Here is a 17,311-nt window from a genome sequence, read left to right as displayed (position 1 = left end):
GACTTCTTAAATGAATATTGAAATTTTGGTATTGTGTCTTTTTTCCTATTAAGATAATAACTCTTGTATCCATGAAAATGTTTTCTCTGACGTGGTGGAAATGAAGAGTCTTTGGGAAAATATTTTCTCAAGCAGTGTGTGGCCAGCTGCCAGGACAGATAAAGATGATGGAAAGTGTAGGAGCAGAATGAAAATAAGAAAAAAGAGTCACAAAACCCATTGAGTGAAAGAAGATACAGGACTAGAAAGGAAGAAAAGTACAGGGAAAGAGAGAGGAAGAAGAAAAATAATTATAAAGACGACAGGAATGAGAAATTAAAGGAAAAGACGGCATTTAAAAGAGCTATGAGATCAAATAGACCAGGGGAGACAAATCCAAATCTGGTATTAAGAGGTCTGCAGCTTTTGTCTTCCTGTTGTTCCAGCTTCTTAGATGAGAAATTGGAATATTTCCATGGCTGGATATAAAAAGCATATTAGTCACTGGGAAGTGTAGGAGCCCTTCAGAGATGCAACAAGGCAGATTCTTCTATTCCACACAGAATTGCAGCAGAGTGGTGATTTTTGCTGCCATCCAGCTGCTTGCTTCCTGGTGAAAATAAGTTTGTGTAGAATAGTAAATTAGTCCATGTTTTCCCCTGTTTGGATAATGTTGTTTGGTGGTTTGCATCATTTTCCTGCTTTATTTTAGTATTTTGAGAAACTGGTCACAGTAGTGATTTTTGTTGTTGTTTTTCTCGGTTTTTTTCTTCAACTGCAAGGAGATTGGGTATGCTTTTGCTGGGGAAATGCAGAATGTTACATTTAATAAAGACTTTAAGGCTGCTGAAGAAAATCTTAATGAAGCTACTTAAGAAAGTATGCTGTTGACAGTTTTTCTCATAAATAGGAAAAAGAGATGGGAGTCGCTGTATTTCAAGCTGGACAATCACAGAATTCTTTTCCCTCTGTATTGTTGAGGCCTTTAAAGTGTGATATTCTATCCCAATCTTGAGGCAGCACAAATTGTAGTACATGCAAATGAACCACAGATATTTTGTTGCATATATGCATTTTTTGATGTTTTCCAAGCTGCACTTTGCTTCTGGCCTATTTGCTCTAGTATCTGATAACAGTTTTGTTATAATGCTGAGAAGAGGGCTCAGCATTAATAGATTCTCAGTTATGTTATTAGGCAGTAACTAGGATTAAAAAACCAGTATCTTTAAAAAAAATGCTGTGTTATCTTTTAGTGATCTTCATGCACAACTCAAGAGTTGCTCTGTAATAGTCATTAATATATGACCAGCATTGTAGCATTGAGAGCTTTCCAGAGTTTCTTTACCTACATGAATCCTTGAAAATTTTATCTTTCTGTAAGTCTCTCTTCTCCGAGAGATAATGGCATTGGGAAAAGTGAGCTTCTGTAAATGGAATAGGATAGTAACACCATGAAATAGGTAAGGTTGTTACAGCATTTATGAAATGTCCTGAATTGGGAGCAGGACTTCAATCAAAGTAAAGTGTTGTACTTAGAAGTCTTCTAGTTCATAGGAAAGAATCACAGAGAATCGGCGACGATGTTATTCTGAATTTGTTGTACTCTCTTTCAGGCTGAGATAGCCCAGCTTCAAGAGCAATTAGCTCTCAAAGATGCAGAAATAGAACGCTTACAAAGTCAGCTCGCTAGGACCTCGTCACATAGTGAAGTGGCAGAAAGAGGTAAGAGGATGGGAATTAAAATTAAAAATCCAAACCCCTACTTTAACTTGGCTTTGGTAGCAGCTTGGCTCAGTATTTCAAAGCAATACAAGGAGATACAAACATGGACTTACAGAATTTATTTTGGGAGGAAAAATGGTACAAATTTATTTTGTCTTCTGATAGAGTAGAGGCCTTTAATGTGTGAAACTCTATCCCAATCCAGAGGCAGCACAAATTGCAATAAGTATCCTAAGGGCGCTGAAATTTTTTCTGCTGGAATTTTACTTATAATTTGCAAGAGTCATTGTAGTTCAGTGGGAATATATTTTTTGGTGTATACTTTCAAAATTATCCATTATCACAGTAGTAGCTTTCCATTGTCACAGTAGTAGCTAAGTATCGTGTTTTAAACGTCCAAACATTCTAAAACATAGTCATTGATTTGCGCCTTTCCTTTCTTCAAGACTATATCTCATTTAGGCTCCTTCTCCTATGGAAGGTGGGACCAGATGGTCTTGCAAAGTGCCTTCCAGCCTGGGCTGTTCTATGATTCTATGATATTGCAGGTTTCTGGTTTGAATCTGCACTGTTGATACAGGTCAATGGCAAATAAACCAGTTTGTTTAGCCTTTGGTCTCAACGAGTCATGTCACAGTTCTCTGAAATATTGACTCCCTGGAGCTTCTGTCAATGGCTGCACAATATTAGTGACCTTTTTCTTCTATAATACTGACGCTTATCCATGCAGGAAGATTTGTGTGTGGTTGACCGCAGTGCATCAGCTTAGCTGCACTAACTTCTTTTGTGGGTGTTAACTAACGTTTCCAGAGTGCCCTGGTTGAGATGTGACTTTTCAGGTGCTGTGTCACCTCCTTCTCGGGGCTTACCAAGAACCTCCTGTGAGGAAGTAATGCAGATGTCTTGTCTAGAAGACTCTGTATTTTGACGGTTGTTTATTCCAAATAAGTGACTTAACATATACTTGGTGCTGATTTCACTCAGCTGCAGAGCTTGTGCATGTAGAGAACTGCATGTCTAACTAGAAAAGAAGTTTGTCTAACAGCAGTGTTTTGTAGAGGAATTCTACTAATAGAATTTTGTATTTTCTATGAGATTCCCAAATAATTTATGATATTTCAAGGGAAAGATAGTGGTATGACAATAAACCCAAGACCTCAGCAGATTTCAGCTTCTAGTAGTGTGTCTGTTCCTGTTGATACTGAAGATGGGTGAAACTGTCCTTGATTGCAGTGGGAAAAGAATCAAACCCTGTACAGATTCTTTAGGCTACATTTAAGGAAACCACTTAGACTATATTTGAATTGAAATAGTATACAGCAGTAATAATTTTTCTGCCAAAAAAATTACTGATTTATCAGATTTTTAAGTGGTCTTCTCAAATAAAGTTAGAAAAGAATGTCAATGTACTTGTAGTATGCTAGAATGCATAGTCTAATTAAATTGCAAAATTTATCTAATATGTGCTTTTTCTACATACTTTATTTGACTCTCACCATTTACCATCGTAGAGGAAGTTTATAGGAGAAGGCTAAAAGAAAAACGTAAGCCATGCAATTCACTTTTGGCTTTATCTCACTGTTCCTTTCACACAAATTATAACTCAAATGCATTCTGCAGGAATAATTCAATGTTTGTTTAGATTTGGCTGTCTAATTGTAATATACATGAGACATTGCTTTCATTGCTTGCAGCAAGCAGACAGCTAATTGCCCTGTTTCGTAAGATTTCACTTTAGAGAAAAAAAAATCAGAGGTTCACAAATCAGATAGTTGGACTTCAAAGGGACATTGTCAAGGTTAACAGAGCCAAAACTTAACCTTTACCTCTTTTTATTTGTATATATGTAAAACCCGTATAATATCTGGAAAGATGGCTTCAATTGAAAGTTTCTTCCTTAGAGGGGAAGGATTTGGGCTTTTTTTTTTTTTAATCAGTGCATTAAATATAAAAAAAAAAGTCTGAATAAAAATGTTACCGTGCTTGGTGTTATAAATATTGTAAGTAAACTTTTCTTTAATGTACTTAAAAGTACCTTGACACCAGTTCTTTTTGAAGTCTAATATTTATAAAGAGAAATTAGTAGGACTGTGATTTTTTTAATGGCTTTTTTAAAAAATCTTCCATTTGCTTGCCCACTGCCTGCTGGCTTTAGTTTCTGATTTGGCTCTGTCTGTGCATGTCTTGTGTTACTAAGTGTTCTCTTTTGCAAGAGAAATGTTTGCAAAGTTCATTTACATGTTTTAAAACTTAATCATTACAACTTGTGTATTCTTCAGAATCACTACAAGAAAAATTAATTATAGTTTTTGCCAATAGTCTAAATATGACATCGCATGTTCAAAATTTTGTTGTAAAACATTTTTTTTAAAGATGCTCTTTAGCAGTATTGATTTTCTTTCTTTTCTCTCACTTCATGCCTGACACATCTGGTTTTCATAGTCTTTTGTGAAACAAGCGGGTCTGTTTTAATGTCAAAGCATGAACTCCTTGAGTGGCAGCTACGGCAGATAAACTGTCTGGTTCTGTCTCCGTCATCTAGATTTTATTTAGCATAGGCTGGTAATGGAGAACTTGCTAGGAATAGTGTGTAGAGAAGAAATGAAAGATTTGGTTCAGAAAAGTTAGGATGATGTGATTAACAACCTCATAAATCTCCAGAGAGTGTGTTCTAATTGATTTTGACTATAACATTCCTGAATAACCTCTATCTTTTAACACCAAATTGTGTGTAAGGCAATCCTGCGTTAGCTCTTGATGTAGATTTTAACTGTTATTCATACTGAAATGTTTTAAGGAAAAAAAGTATTACAAGTTTTCCTCATTTCAAACTAGTTTTTGTTATTTTTCATTTCCAAGTTTTGTGAATATCATTGAGGTATTTCTCATAAACTGGCGAACATTTTTCCCAGATGGAATATAATTAATTTTCCATCATACTTAAAATTATTTCCTTTAATGTATAACAAAAAATGCACTCTCATCTTTTACAAAGTAAACTTCAATTTATTTTTTTTATTATTACTTGACTTTTAGGGTATAAAATACTATTATGTAGCCTTTTATAAGCAAAACCAGCATGTTTGTCTTGTGCGATGCTTTTAATAGTTCAGCTTTTGAAAAGCTCCAAGTTAAATGTAATTTAACATTTGCCATGCCACTGACATGGTTTTGGTTACGCATAAGAACACAGGGAGAGTATCACAAAACATATATTCTTTATACTAAATATAGCAAGTGTGTTTTCCTTATAACATTTTAAAAAAATTTCTAGATCAAGAAGTTCAACGGTTGAAGATAGGAATGGAATCATTATTGGCTGCAAATGAAGAAAAGGTGAGAAAATAATCCTTGTTCTACGTAACAAAAATGAAATGATGGTTTTGAATCTCTGTAATGATCTGAATGACCTGCTTTCTGTAAGCGTGAAATTGCCCTGATTTTTGGATTATCGCGTGAGATTGTGACAGAAGGTTGATTTTTAAATAGAAAGTGTGGCTGACCTTGCTAACCTGGCTGCAGAACTTGGGAGGCTCAGTAAATTCCAGAGGGGAATAGAAAGCCAAGGCTGTAATGAGCAGAATCTCCTAGTTTCTGCTATTGAAAAGATCACTAAGGGTTGGTCATCTCTGGGCAGCTCTTCATCTTCCACCCCGATCTGCAGTGCATTGATATCTCCGGTTTAGATAGTGATATTAAAAGAAAGTCAGAGTGGCTTTTGAATTGTACTCAAGTTTGGATTTGAAGAGGCAAGGGTAAGAAAAATAAAAATGAGTACTAATGGAGAGGAGGAGTAAAATTAAACCCATTAAAATAGTAAATATTACTTTTGTCTCTTATCGCCTGTATGCAGATTGCCTGTTAATTGGACAATTCAAGTGCAGGGTTTAGGGCTCAGTCTTGGAGAATATTGAATCTCCACTTTCGGATGCCATTGACTTACTACACAAATTGTTCCTTATTTTTGGAGGGAGGGTGGGGGGCTGAGGGGGCTGAGTTTCTGGAGGAAATTGTAATTCTTGTTTTGGATAATAAACCAGGCTACAGGATCTTCCTTTATGGTGACACATCACTGTACAATCAAGTTGACAATAATATACATCCCTAAAATCTTCCTTTGGTACGTGGGGAATCTAGACAGGACAATGTTAATTCTGGAGAACATTCATGTGCCTCATAATAACCTTTTGTTCTTTAAAAACTCAAAAAGTCAAAATTTACATCTGGAAAATAAAAAGACATGGCATTATCTCTTGCCAAAGTCATTCCACGTCTGCATAAGATTTTTGCATTTGAATGGAACACAAAATATTTTTGCTTATGTCCTAATATCTGGATACACTCACAGGGGAAGGAGGTTTATTTCCTTGGGAACTGCAGTTTTTGAACTCATGGACTGATGGGCGACCCATAGCTTCTTACATGTTTAATGCAGAGCTGTTACCTTCAATGTAATGCAAAATAAAATGTTCTTCCCGAGGAAAAATAGCTTTAAATAGCTTTTTGGGATAACTAAATATTGAGAAAGTGCTCAACTAAGCTGCTAGTAAGTGGTGCGCATACTTCTTTTTCAAAAAACTGGGTATGTTAGTCACAGTTCTTTGCTATGAAGAAGAACGTATTGCTTCTATCCATAGCTGGGCTAACTGGGCCTCTTTTGTCTTGCGTGTACTTGCTGAGGCGTGAAAGGAGGATCAGCAGCATCTGCCATTCTGTAATGTAGGAAAGGTCTGGTTTCTCTGCAGCTACTTCTACAGCTCAGTTGATACCTGCAGCGACTGTAATGTACACATGCATGTATACATGTACTGGAGCAGCTTTTAGTTGAAATATCTCTGACGCTGACCTCGCTGTGGCAGTGTGGCAGCTCACTATCAGCTAATCACTTAAATATTTGCCAACTTCCATGGAAGGTTTTTTGTTGTGGTGGTTTGGGTTTTTTTCCAGTGCCCACCTCTCTGCTTCTGTGACTTCCCTGACACCTGCTTGTGAAAGCTAGTTCTTTATCGCTTGCTTGGGTTTGTATTCAGTGCTCTGTAGTCACAGCACTGGGCAAGATTATTGCACAGGAATGGGTTAGAACTGGGCTCAAAGAAACAGGACAAACTGTAAGAGTGCAAATTGCAAGACTACACACTTACTGACCAGTAGCAAGAATTTATTATCATCAGGAACACAATATTGTATAGAAATGAGAGAAAGGATGGATCCGATCAATTAAATAATGATTGCTACCCATTGCTATGTTGTGTCTGTGCAAAAGGCAAGTGCGCTCCCTGAATACATGAATCAAGAAGCTTTCTGTACCTGATAGGAAAGGGCTGGGTATTGGAGAAAGCGTGGAGTGAGGTGGTGCGTCAGACGTTCATCAGGCCTCATTTCTTTGGTTCTGTACAGGTTTGACTGCCTAAATTCAAAAAAGGTGTGTTCAAAACTGGAGTAAGTGTAGATGTGGGAGTGCAGGACATAACCTACAAGAGAGGATTAAAGAACATGACTAGATTGTTAAACTAGACAAAACATAAACATGATTTACTTTACAATTACAGGTACCATGCTAACAGAAAACAAACACTGCCCACTTCAGGCAATTGAGGTTCAACTACAGAATACTCACTTAACTCTTAGAAGTGTAAGCAGATTTCCAAATTATGCTTCTGTAAATAAAAATTTACTAGTAATGTCCCGCTCCTCTCGTTTCCTTTTATCCATAATTTCACTCTGTCCTGCAGATATTACGTACGATGGCAAATAAAAGCCAAGAAACGTTCTTTACAAGGCATGTGAGTAAGACCTGATCCTGCTTTCTGGAAAAAGACCGGGCCAAAACTGCAGAAATGAGAGTGTAATGCAGTGTCTCTACCAGTTAAAAATGCAGAATTTTAAATATTATTTCATTTCATGCTTTTCACAGGACCGTCGAATAGAGGAGTTAACACTATTGCTCAGCCAGTACAGGAGAGTCAAAGAGATAATGATTGCAGCTCACGGTAAAATGTCTTGTGAATAATTTCCTGATATCAGGACTTTTAAAAACTGCATGAACTACAACTGCTATTTGTTGTCCTTTTACATACATGTGCATAGTAATGTTTATTTCATTATGCATATATTTGTATCATGTTGGAGCGCTATAAGAGCAAGTATATATTCTTTGAGAGAGAGAGAGACCCACAGCACATCTTGATAAGGCTTGTGTGTTATTGCCTGTAGTTTGTGGAGATTTCCTTTTTCTTTCCTGGGCTGTAGGCCCAGGAAATTAGGGTCAAATCTGTCTGGATATTTAGTTACAACATTACTGTTCAGCAGGATTTCTGTGACTGAATCTTATGCTTGACTCCGTAAGTCGTAACCGAAAATTTGTTCTACATCAGTTAACAGTAAATCCTTCCTTGGAGCCTAATTTTAGTGCTGTACGTTGTTTTAGATGGTGTCATTAAGGATTCTGATTGATAAGGAAGGATATTTGATGAGATTACAGCTGTGAGAACTGCTCATCAGCTGGGTCTGAAGCACTGCAGTTTCCCTCCTTATGTGCCGAGGCAATCTGAAGTCAGCAACTGCTCTCCTCAGACCACTTTGCTGTACCCTGCAATGGGGCAGGAGCTTGGGCTGCAGAACTCCTACGCCCATGTAGCGGTGGCTGGGTGCACAGACGGGCCACGGTTTTATTGGCTTCTTCCTGCAGTCCTGTCCCTCCTCGCTGACGGGACTCCTCTAAGTCTCTTCCACAGTGCAGGCCTGTGACGTACATCCCGCATGGCCAAAGCGTCGTACTTCCTTTCTCGCTGCTGCTGGTTGCCGTCCCCGCAGTCGTACATGGGCTGTAGAGGCCAGACCAAAAAGTATTACAGCAAAAAGGGTGAAAAGGAAGAGCAAACTTCTGCAGACATGGAATTTGTCGACACACAGGCAATTAGGAAAATTAATTCAAATTAGCTAAAGGCACAAGCTTACAGTATTCTTACTAAAGTGCATTATAGCCCTCTCAAGAATCTATTATGCAAGATTAAAATAACATTGTTTGATTTAAATTGATTCATCTGTAGAAAATGAAGAAAGTATACAGATAGTTGTTGTTTGTGTGATGTTTCCTGTGACCATTATGTTATGAGTGACCAGTTTTTACAGTGTAAAATGATATCAGGAAACATTAGTGGATGATGAACGTTAATTAATTAAATACATCCTATATTCAGATTTCCTACACCACAGTTCAATTCGGGACTAGCGGTAAAGATCATTTGTCAGCTAGCATTAATTACACAATGTTTTTCTTTTAGGTCATGTTTTTAATACGACATTCATAAAAGGGAAGCTGATCTCAGGTGCAATTTGATATAGTTAAGAGGACTTTTTTTATTTTTTGCTAAAAAGAGTTGCAGTGAATATAGTAAGTTCTGTTGCCCTTCCCTTCCACTAAGAAAAATCCTGACAGCTGACTAGGCAAGTTCTGGTTTGGAGGGAACAACTGAAAGCCCTGGGTTGCTTTTGTGCACACAGTATTATGTATTTAACTTCAAAATCCATGCACAAATCTTTGTCCCATTTATCAGTTACACTTCAGGGAGTGGAGTGGGTTTTAGGAGAATCTCATTTTAAGTTGCCACCTTAGTATTCAGTACCAAATTTAGTCTGGGAAACTTGACCTTCTGAAAGGACAGTTTTGTTCAACATACATCATCACATTAACAAACACGATATTTTCAGGTCTTGTACGGCAGAACGGAAACTTGTATTTAACACACAAGAATAGCGAACAAGAGTCAGGTAAATCTCTCTCTCTGAATGTTCATTTTGAAAACAATAAAAAAAGTTCTCTCGCTTTGAAATTGTTCTAAAAGGAAATCTAAAGGTGTGATTGTAGCTTTTGGAGACGTATTTGATGTTAACTCCCAAGATAGCTAGACCAGTGGTACCCTGAGAGTAAGTGCTCTCAGCAGTAACCCCCCAGTTCCGCTCCCCTTGGCCACATCCTGGTTGTACGTATATGAGTGCACCGTCTCCCTGTAGGATGTGGCTTTTGGAGGTCGCTCGTGTGCACGAGCAAAGAGCGCGCCGTGATGCTCTGGATTATTGAGTTGGTAGTGCAGGGAGTGTGACGGTGTTAATGTATGCTAGTACTTCAGTACAGTGTAAATTTACACTTCAGTACAGTGTAAATAAAAAAAAAACTGTGATGCTCAGCATAATAAACAAAAACAAAACCCAAAACCTTTGTGGGAAGTAGAGTGTATACTGAGATTGTCCACACTGAGGTGCGTACTGTGATGGCTACAAGATTATCACAGCTGAATGAGCTTGTTACCTCGTGTGTGTGTTTATGGGAGTCTCATGTTTAGGTTGCCAAGAAATGATGCCTGATTATTTATTTATTTATTTCTAGGGGTGGGTTTTAAATGTTCCCTTTGAAATTTAATCCCTGCTTAAAAACTTTTGGTAGAATTAATAGGTTGAAATCTTCTGTCTCTGATAACTGTTTCAAATAATTACTTGAGAGAAACACAATATATTGTAAACATTTCTTATTTCTGGTTAAGGCAAGCTACAAAACATGTTGACAAAAGATGATGACTGACTCTTCACCGTAGGTAGCACATACATTTAAAAACCAAAATCTGTTTTGGATTAAAGTAGGGCAGCTGCTTGAAATGGCCACTGGCAGTTGTGTAAAATGTAAAAGGGTTGTCCCGAACTCGACTATAGGTAGCTCTTTTGGGTTTAGTAATTTGTGCCAACTGAAGGGCTGTCTACCAGGAATCATAGTATAAGATTCACTTCATATCCTGAAGGGCCGATGGTCAGTGCCAGGTTTGTCGGCAGTCTCTGTAGCTGAACAGCCTGATAATCAAGCTCGTGTCTAACGAGTTTTCAAGTGATGTCTTTTCTAATAGTTCCAGGGCTTAAACATAGGATTTGGTGTTTCTTCATAACTGCCTAGAGCTGCTGCACGTCTATCACATAAATTAGGATTTTACTAATGTGCTTAAAGGTCAGTCTAAATTTCTCCATCATGGCATAGCAGCTCTTCCACATCCTGTATGCAACCCTATGCGTAGGAGATCTCCAGAAAAAATTTCTTATCCAAAATACTCTGCAAGTTTGCTGAGCACTAAATATTGAGACCCTGATTTAGTATTGCAGCTTTGATAATTTAGGAATAAAAATCCTACTAAATAATGAATTTGGAGTATTTAAGTATTTGTTTAGATCTGGGGTATCCAGAGAAACCTGGACATTTACCATGTTACCGTGTTCATCCTTGAACTCAGCATGGGGGCACTGCATTATGATACAGATGATGTCAAACATGCATGAAGTGACTCAGCGACTCACAACAGGGCGCAGCATATACCCAGAAGTGGTAAATCTGTTGCTCTAACATGAATCAGCTTGCTTGTAAGCCAGAGCCCAAAGCAGGGGTGGGGAGCAGAGAGGCTGGAAAACTACATGTATCGGATGAGGCTGAAGGGGAATTTAGAGACTGAAGTATTGCACTGACTGATATAATCCTAAATGTTAATATTTTTTTGGCCTGTTTCTCTCTTTCTACTTCTAATCTTTAATGCTTGCAGGCTCTTCCATCTCTGGTGGCAGTGAAGAGGAACTTGAGACAACTTTAAGGAAGTGGAATCTTCTGAGTAATCCTCAAGGAGAAATATTTAAAACAGAGGTACTTAGTAAAGACGTTTCAGAAGCAAGTTCTGCTGTATATATGATTTGTTTGTAGTATTGGTTTCTCTGTAGTGGCTGAGGTAACGTAGATGAGGGTCTGTCCCTGGCTGGATTTTTGTGCCTCTTGGTATGGGCACTTTGGATTCAGAATCAGGCGCTAGAGTTACAGGCTTGAAACTCTTATTTTACCTAGGCCTCTTCAGGAGAACTGTCACCAGCTGTGCTCTCTCCAGTGCCACACAAAGCCATGGAAATCAGGCAAGACCTTTGTTTCTTGTTTTTCATGCGGATTGTCCTAAGTCTGTATTATTTAATCTGTTTAACTGCTGGCATCGTCTTGCCTGTTCTTGGTGTTGCGAGAACTTTTGGGTAGTTGTGAAAGCAGTGTTTGCTGTGGGAGTTTGCAATACGTAATTGTATTCAGGTTTGAATTACAGGAATAAATTAGCACTTTTACATATCAAAAGATATATGTATTGTAGTACTTGTAACAGTGTATTTTATTCTGATTTAAAGTGGAAGCATTCCAGCATCTTCGAGTCATTTAACCTCTCCACAAGAAGAATCTTTGGATATCGTAAATAGGTAAGAATGAGTAACCTTAATTAAAATGTAAAAGATATAGCCAGATTTTTTTTCTAATTCTGCCTTTTTTCCATCTTAAAAATCTTTTTAAAAGCCCTTAAGGTTGCACACTGTTCACAGAGTTTTGCTTGTTAAGAGCTTCTAAAAAGTCACCTATACGTATAAGGTTTAAAACCCCACATTGCGCCTTGTTGCCTTTCATTGTTGATCAAAGGATGTCTTGTTGCTGTTTCTGAATTCATCTATTGCAGGTCCCAATAGTATGAGTTTTAGGCTAAAAATATAACAAAAGAAATGAATCTCCTAACTCTGAATTATGTTGTATGCAGACATTGTGTGATACATACAGCTGTCATATGGTACAGTTGCAGCATACGTAAGCATACTATCTTGTATTAACTGTTGCTTTTTGTCTGGCCTTATTTTAAGGGTACCACAGAAAAAAAAGTCAAGTAGTTTAGAAGACTTGCAGAGTGAATCCCTGGAAAAGGTTGGTTTCTTTGTAATCACAATTTCTGGTGTTTAAGTATGACTAAAAGATAAAGGTCAAGTATAAATAATCTTTTTGTTTCACATATAGTAACCTTCACCACCACGAACATTGTGTGTGGGGAAAAAAGCCCAAATGATAAAAGAGTCCAGGTTCTTTTTTTACCCCATTGGCAAGCTTAGAATAAACAAACTAGTTGACACACCCATATGTACATATCTTCAAATTCAGCTTTTCAGCTGAAAAAGAAGAAAAATATTTAAGAGAAATATAACAAGTAATGTTAATGAGTCCTTTTCTTGAACTATTTTGTTTATAGGTAAACATTTTTAAAATCATTTTCACTTCCAAATCGCTAAAAATGTTAAGGCAGCAAATCCTGAAAGTAATTAAATACTGGGCATTTCCACATAGGATTCCTTTTTGAGTGTTTGCATGTAAATATGAGTGTTGCTCCCTAACTTAGATTTCTGATATAAATGTCATTCCTGAAGATGGTAGTGAAAACGGCAGGAGCACTGTTATTAACTCAAAGCCTTAATTCCATTCCAGAATTTCAATTGGAATTCCGTTCCGATTTACCAAGTCTCATTACGTTATGGTCCAGAGGCTTGTTTTGTCATTATGTACGCTGAAATTTTTCTGCACTTGTAGTGACGCTTTGTGATACTGTTATTGACACTTTCTATACTCAAATTAGGCTTATAGATTACGCACATCCAGTATTGTGATTTAAAATGGATACTAGTAATATGATTGTTCCAGTTCTTCAAATTCTCTTCATTTTTTCTTAAGTCTCTGAAGATGACAGTGACCAAATAGAATGTTTGAAACTTGTGTTGCACTTATTTAATTGTCGTAATACATGTGAGAAATCAATTCAGAACTAACACTTCATTCCATGTGGAACTTATGAAGGTCTGTTTTCCTTTCGTAACTTTTATTTTCCCGTCTTAAATTCAAAAACTTAATTTGTCTCTGTGATACGATGTGATAAGGCTGTACCTACACATTTAGGCTGTAAATCTGCTCTGTCTGTTAGATCAGAGTCCATGAAGGAACCAGAAACTAACAAGGGTATGAGAGCACTGTAGCAAGCCAGCCCCATGTTCAGCAGGGCATTTAAATTGTATGCCCTAATTTAGGCATGAGGCTTCTTAATGAACTAAATGAGACCTCCCTCTGTGTGTGAGTGAGTGGCTAAATGTGAATTAGTTACAACCAAAAATAAGCCCAAGAAAACTTGGTTTGCTGACTCTGCGTGACACGACTTGGCTTCTTGCATGAAGTCCAAGAGAACCTGTGCTAGTGGCACTGTTTACTGGAGCTGTTCTGCTTTGCACAAAACTCAAAATTCCAATTATGTCCAGCCATAATAATAATAAAATAAAACACGTTGGTTTCTCTGACCTACCTGTGCTGGCATTTTTATCACTTCATTTCTGTCACAGCACTTTATGGTTTCAGCTGGGTACATACAGTATTGTGTATGTTCTTTCTTTAAGTCAGTGATTTTCATACTGTTTTAACTGTGAAACAACTGTTATGTTCCCAGCTTAAAGTAAGTCTAAAGGGACCGCCCAGAAGCCTGAAAAATAGAAAAATTCCTTTGATTACAACAGAACCTAAAAAGGGCCCAAATTTTGTAGAGTGGTTTGAACAAACACATCTGGTGTTAAATATTTTATTGAAATGAAGAGATAACAGACCTTGTAATATATTGCCAATGCGTTAAGTAGCATCACTATAGTAATAAGACTACAGTTGGTGTTGTGTGTACGTATGTTAATACTAACATTTGTCTGTTGCTCTTTTCCATAAAACTTTGAAATTACCCTCCCTGCAACTCCGTAGCATGTAGAAGGAAAACCAGTGCAGCCTGTTGTAGAACAAGAGGTATATTAACTGTAAACTCTCTTAACATTTATCTGCTGTGATGCGCTGTGATGGTATGGCTGTGTTTTCATTTTATATTAATTTTCCTTTTAAAACGTTTGCATCGTTCACGTACTGACAAACTCTGAGAATGGGTAAAGATTTGAGAGGGAAATTATTTTTATTTTTTTTTAAATAAAAGCTTTTATGTGAGGTTAGAAGCTGAAGTCGGTCAATTTCAGAAAATACAGTGCTAATGTAATAAGCAATTTCTCTGCTCATATAATTGTTGGTACAAGTCAGGATGTACTCCTGCAATTGCCAAAGCAGGAGCAGGGGTCGAGGAATTGAGGGATGTGGGCGGCAGTTACAGTATCACAAAGATCCCTCTAGGCCTTGAAATAAGAACAGATAAACCAGTGGTTATCTCGTTAAACATTTCAGGTATCATCCTGTCACAGACAACATTGTAAATGTTTTAAAACTGTTTTGTTAGAATGGGGTTAATAAATAGGAGTATACTATATGTTTCTGTATATTAAATACGTTTTGCGTATTTTCAGTACAAAGTTTTCCTACATAACCTCCTTTCTGATACTGAAACATTTACCAATATGAGCTTATTCCAAAACACACATTGAACGTACACCGCTCCCACTAATGTCCATTGGAGTTGCAGGTTCATCGCTTCTCTGGAGAAGCCTCTATATTCCTGTAGTTTTGACAGTTGTGGGATATACAGTTCTGTCCAGGGTGATGGCTCCTGCATCTTTTCATTTGGATTCAGTACTGAAGAAGTCTCAACATGCTGTTTCCAAAACTGTAGAGAAGTACCTCTGTGAAACACATACTTTGCCTGGAAAAGTATTTTGTTAGGCTCAAAGCTATCCAATTTATACGCAGGTTCTAATCTACCCTCGTACAAGGAGTAGGATCCCCAAGTGGTTGATCACTGAAAAATTGAATGCAGGGAAAATCAGGAGATCTTCTGTTTTTAGCACAGCCTACATACCAGCTGCCTTTCAGTCCAATACACTGAGACTCTGGGGACCACCTCTCGGGCGCTCTGTTGCTGGAGGAAGGTCCTTCCATCACAAGTGATCTCGCTGGTGCTCGTGACACTGTGTGTGTGCACCACGGCTGCAGGCAAGCATACGTTAGACGCTTGCTTTAGCCTGAAGTGGACCAAAAGTGGATAGTTGGCAGCCATTCAAACTAGCCCTAAAATACAGCTCACTCTATGCTTTTTTTTTTCCCCAGCATATATCAAAACTATACCTTCTGCTTAAGTTCTATAATAGAATTGACAACTGTATGTTTAGCTATATATTTGGCAACTATATATTTATCTATAATTATTTTTTTAAAACCTCACATTTGTAATGTTATCTGTACAAAGAGATCTTAATTCTTACAAAAGTTAAATTTTTTTTTACCCAAACTCTGTTGCTGATTCTTTTACTGTTATTAATGGTGGTGAGCAAATATGTTTGACAAAGTTTGAGTTACACAAGTACTTTTGGCTTAAATTCCAGCGAGATACAATTGTGACGCAGAAACATAGACAGTCTGGTGAAAAATAGGGGGAAAAATTGACAGAGCAAAGAACAGGCTGAGGATGCACTAAATGCCCTGCTGGCACTACCAAATTAGTATATAGGGCCCTAGAGGAAAGGGAGACAGCTAGAAAAATTCTTCTGACAAAACCAGGTAATATTTAACATACATTATATTTTAATGTAATAGAGAGTCTGGCTGAAGTGGGGGGGGGCAGATGTGGGAAGAGGCTGTGTCTTCCCTGGGAAACTCTGTCAGCTGACACTGGATTTAAATTGAATTATCCGTAAGAAGGAACGTGGAGGGGGTGTGTCATTTTGAACTGTGAACTTCAAATACTTTTTCTCAACTTTTAAAACATTGTGTACTGGATTGCAAATGGCATGAGTGATTTGATTCTTTATTTATTTGTTTTATTTTTCCCTCTTTAAAAAAAAAAAACCAAACAACAAAACAGAGTAAGCCACTTGCGAAAGGCAGCAAGTATCAAACCTTGCCAGGAAAGCTGCCTCGACCCTTACAGAACGGAGAGCAGGGAACGTATAATTCGCCAAATGGGTGTGGAATGAATGAGAATGAGGACAACGGCATCGCGGGCCTAAGTACGTATCCACGCCTCTGAGAGGGAAATACAGAAAGGAAAAAAGCAAACTGTTTGAGGGATTGGGACATAACATGGTCCATATTCTGCTCTGCCAGAATAATGGACGATGACGTTCACGTGATTTAGTTAGGGAAAGTTCTACCTCTTTTTTTCAACAATGCATCAAAAATATTCCACATTAGCTCACTGGAGAGTAAAGGATGGTTTTAAGTTAGAGCGTTCTTTTCTGTTGCGCTCAGTGGTATGATTTGCTGACGTCATTGATAGCGAAAGTCATGAAGAGACACTGTTTTGAAGATTGTGGGGAGAGCACTCTGAAAGTCAACAAATCTGTAACTAAAAATTGGAAATTTTAGAGATGCAGACGTATTGACAATATGAATAAGCAGTATTTTTTTCCAGACACCCTTCAAATGCTCCCCTGAGCTTGCTGGTCTGTTTTCTTAAAAAACAAGCAAGCAAGCAAAAATGCACAGCTGAGTACGTCATTAATACTTTTTAAAAATGTACGCTAGATTGATGTATTAAAGAAACCCATCCGTTGCCATCCCACTGCATTTTAGCCTGTGAAAGCTTACAATATAACCAGCGCTAACGTGCGCATTTCAGGCAAAAATCCTACTATTAGCGTGGTTGGTTGCTGGGGACCCACAAGTGAAAATTCACTTGCTACGAGCAGAAAAACATCAGTGGATTTTGAAAATACAAATACATTATTATTCCTCAAACAGAGCCATGTGTGGAAGCCTGTATTAATTTATTTTCAGCGACATCTTCAGCATGGATTTATTGACAAAAAGTATTACAGTGAGGCACAGAACCAG

The 17,311-nt window shown here is 37.7% G+C and overlaps 1 protein-coding gene across 35 annotated transcripts in view; it reads left to right on the top strand.

The window, feature by feature from the left end:
- The window catches only part of PPFIBP2 (PPFIA binding protein 2), a 113,720-nt gene that overhangs the window by 83,999 nt on the left and 12,410 nt on the right, over positions 1–17,311 (top strand). For 7 of the 35 annotated variants that reach the window (XM_074586112.1, XM_074586123.1, XM_074586124.1 and 4 more), the window contains 11 exons: positions 1,593–1,701; positions 3,213–3,245; positions 4,976–5,037; positions 7,616–7,691; positions 9,412–9,471; positions 11,277–11,374; positions 11,570–11,634; positions 11,893–11,961; positions 12,391–12,451; positions 14,306–14,347; positions 16,341–16,485. In XM_074586112.1, the coding sequence (XP_074442213.1) occupies positions 1,593–1,701; positions 3,213–3,245; positions 4,976–5,037; positions 7,616–7,691; positions 9,412–9,471; positions 11,277–11,374; positions 11,570–11,634; positions 11,893–11,961; positions 12,391–12,451; positions 14,306–14,347; positions 16,341–16,485 (820 nt within the window). The remainder of the gene's footprint in view (positions 1–1,592; positions 1,702–3,212; positions 3,246–4,975; positions 5,038–7,615; positions 7,692–9,411; positions 9,472–11,276; positions 11,375–11,569; positions 11,635–11,892; positions 11,962–12,390; positions 12,452–14,305; positions 14,348–16,340; positions 16,486–17,311) is intronic. The other 28 variants (XM_074586115.1, XM_074586118.1, XM_074586132.1 and 25 more) reach the window with 6 other exon arrangements.

Source organism: Larus michahellis, chromosome 4 (genome assembly GCF_964199755.1).
Source record: "Larus michahellis chromosome 4, bLarMic1.1, whole genome shotgun sequence".
Classification (NCBI taxonomy): domain Eukaryota; kingdom Metazoa; phylum Chordata; class Aves; order Charadriiformes; family Laridae; genus Larus; species Larus michahellis.
Note: the sequence above shows the minus strand (reverse complement) of the source record. Positions and strands in the feature narration are given on the sequence as shown.